Source organism: Passer montanus, unplaced genomic scaffold, assembly GCF_014805655.1.
Source record: "Passer montanus isolate IOZ18808 unplaced genomic scaffold, ASM1480565v1 scaffold598, whole genome shotgun sequence".
Classification (NCBI taxonomy): domain Eukaryota; kingdom Metazoa; phylum Chordata; class Aves; order Passeriformes; family Passeridae; genus Passer; species Passer montanus.
This window is the reverse complement of record NW_024371015.1, coordinates 1-1,627: the sequence shown is the minus strand read 5'-3', so window position 1 is coordinate 1,627 and position 1,627 is coordinate 1. Positions and strand designations below refer to the sequence as shown.

General features: G+C 57.5%; 1 protein-coding gene across 1 annotated transcript in view; it reads left to right on the top strand.

The window, feature by feature from the left end:
- SH3BP5L (SH3 binding domain protein 5 like) overlaps positions 1-1,223 on the top strand; it is a gene marked incomplete at both ends in the record, with an annotated part of 4,434 nt that extends 3,211 nt beyond the window's left edge. The window contains 2 exons of the mRNA XM_039726646.1: positions 70-231; positions 904-1,223. Of these exons, the coding sequence (XP_039582580.1) occupies positions 70-231; positions 904-1,223 (482 nt within the window). The remainder of the gene's footprint in view (positions 1-69; positions 232-903) is intronic.
- Positions 1,224-1,627: the final 404 nt, after the last annotated feature.

The following is a 1,627-nucleotide window of genomic DNA, read 5'->3' as shown; positions in this document are numbered from 1 at the left end:
TCCCGCCCACCCGGAACATGTCCCAGAATTCCCAGAATTCCCAGAATTCCCGGCTCTGGGCGGTTGCAGGCGCAGCAGGAGACGCAGCGGGCGGCGCTGCGCTACGAGCGCGCCGTGGGCATGCACAACGCGGCGCGCGAGATGGTCTTCGTGGCCGAGCAGGGCATGGGCACCGGCAAGAACCGCCTGGACCCCACCTGGCAGGAGATGCTCAACCACGCCACCAGGAAGGTGCGAGCCCTGGGGATGGGGCTGGAGAAGGTCTGGAGAAGGTTTGGGATTGGTGGAATGAGGTTTGGAGAAGGTGGAGCGAGGTTTGGAGAAGGCGGGATGGAGTTTGGAGAAGGTGGGATGGAGTTTGGAGAAGGTTTGGAATGGTTTGGAGAAGGTGGGATGGGGTTTGGAGAAGGTGGGAAAGGGTTTACCCTTTTTTTTTGGAATTTCCCCTTTTTTAACCTTTTTTTTTGGGATTTTCTCCATTCCCAAGAATTTTCCAGGACTTTCCCTCATTCCCAACAATTTTTCCAGGATTTCCTCCATTCCCAACCCCAAACACCCCCAATCCCAACCCATTTTTGGGTCGTTTTTCGCCCTTTTTTTGCCGTTTTTCACCCAATTTTCACCCGATTTTCGCGGGGTTTTTTGCGAAATTTTGGGATTTCCTCCATTCCCAAGATTTTTCCAGGAATTTCCCTCATTCCCAACAATTTTTCCAGGATTTCCTCCATTCCCAACTCCAAACACCCCCAATTTTTTGGCCGATTTTGAACCATTTCCGAGCCGTTTTTTCACCGTTTTTTGCCGTTTTTTTGCCGTTTTTCACCCGATTTTCGCGGGGTTTTTTGGGAATTCCTCCGAATCCCCCCTTCCCGTTGGGAATTCCGGCCTCTCTGGGAATTCCAGGTGAACGAGGCGGAGCAGGAGCGGCTCTGGAGCGAGCGGGAGCACCAGCGGGTGACGCGGCTGTGCCAGGAGGCCGAGGCCGAGGTGCAGCGGCTGCAGAAATCGCTGCGGCGCGACATCGCCCGCAGCCGGCCCTACTTCGAGCTCAAGGCCCAGTTCAACCAGCGCCTCGAGGTACTGGGAGCACTGGGAGCCACTGGGAGGGGCACTGGGACCAGTTTGGGGCACTGTGAAATGGGTTGGGAGCACTGGGAGGGACTGGGAGCACTGGAAGCCGGCCCTACTTTGAGCTCAAGGCCCAGTTCAACCAGCGCCTCGAGGTACTGGGAGCACTGGGAGCCACTGGGAGGGGCACTGGGACCAGTTTGGGGCACTGTGAAATGGATTGGGAGCACTGGGAGGGACTGGAAAAGCACTGGGAGCACTGGGAGGGACTGGGAGCACTGGGAGGTGGATTGGAGTGGATACTGGGGATACTGGGAGCACTGGGAGGAACTGGGAGCACTGGGAGCCGGCCCTACTTCGAGCTCAAGGCCCAGTTCAACCAGCGCCTCGAGGTACTGGGAGCACTGGGAGGGGCACTGGGATGGACTGGGACCAGTTTGGGGCACTGGGAGGGGGACTGGGAGCAGTGGGAGGGACTGGAAAGGGACTGGGAGCACTGGGAGAGAAGGAGCTGAGAAGATCTTGGAGGAAAAGAGGGAACTGGGAGCAAACTGGGATG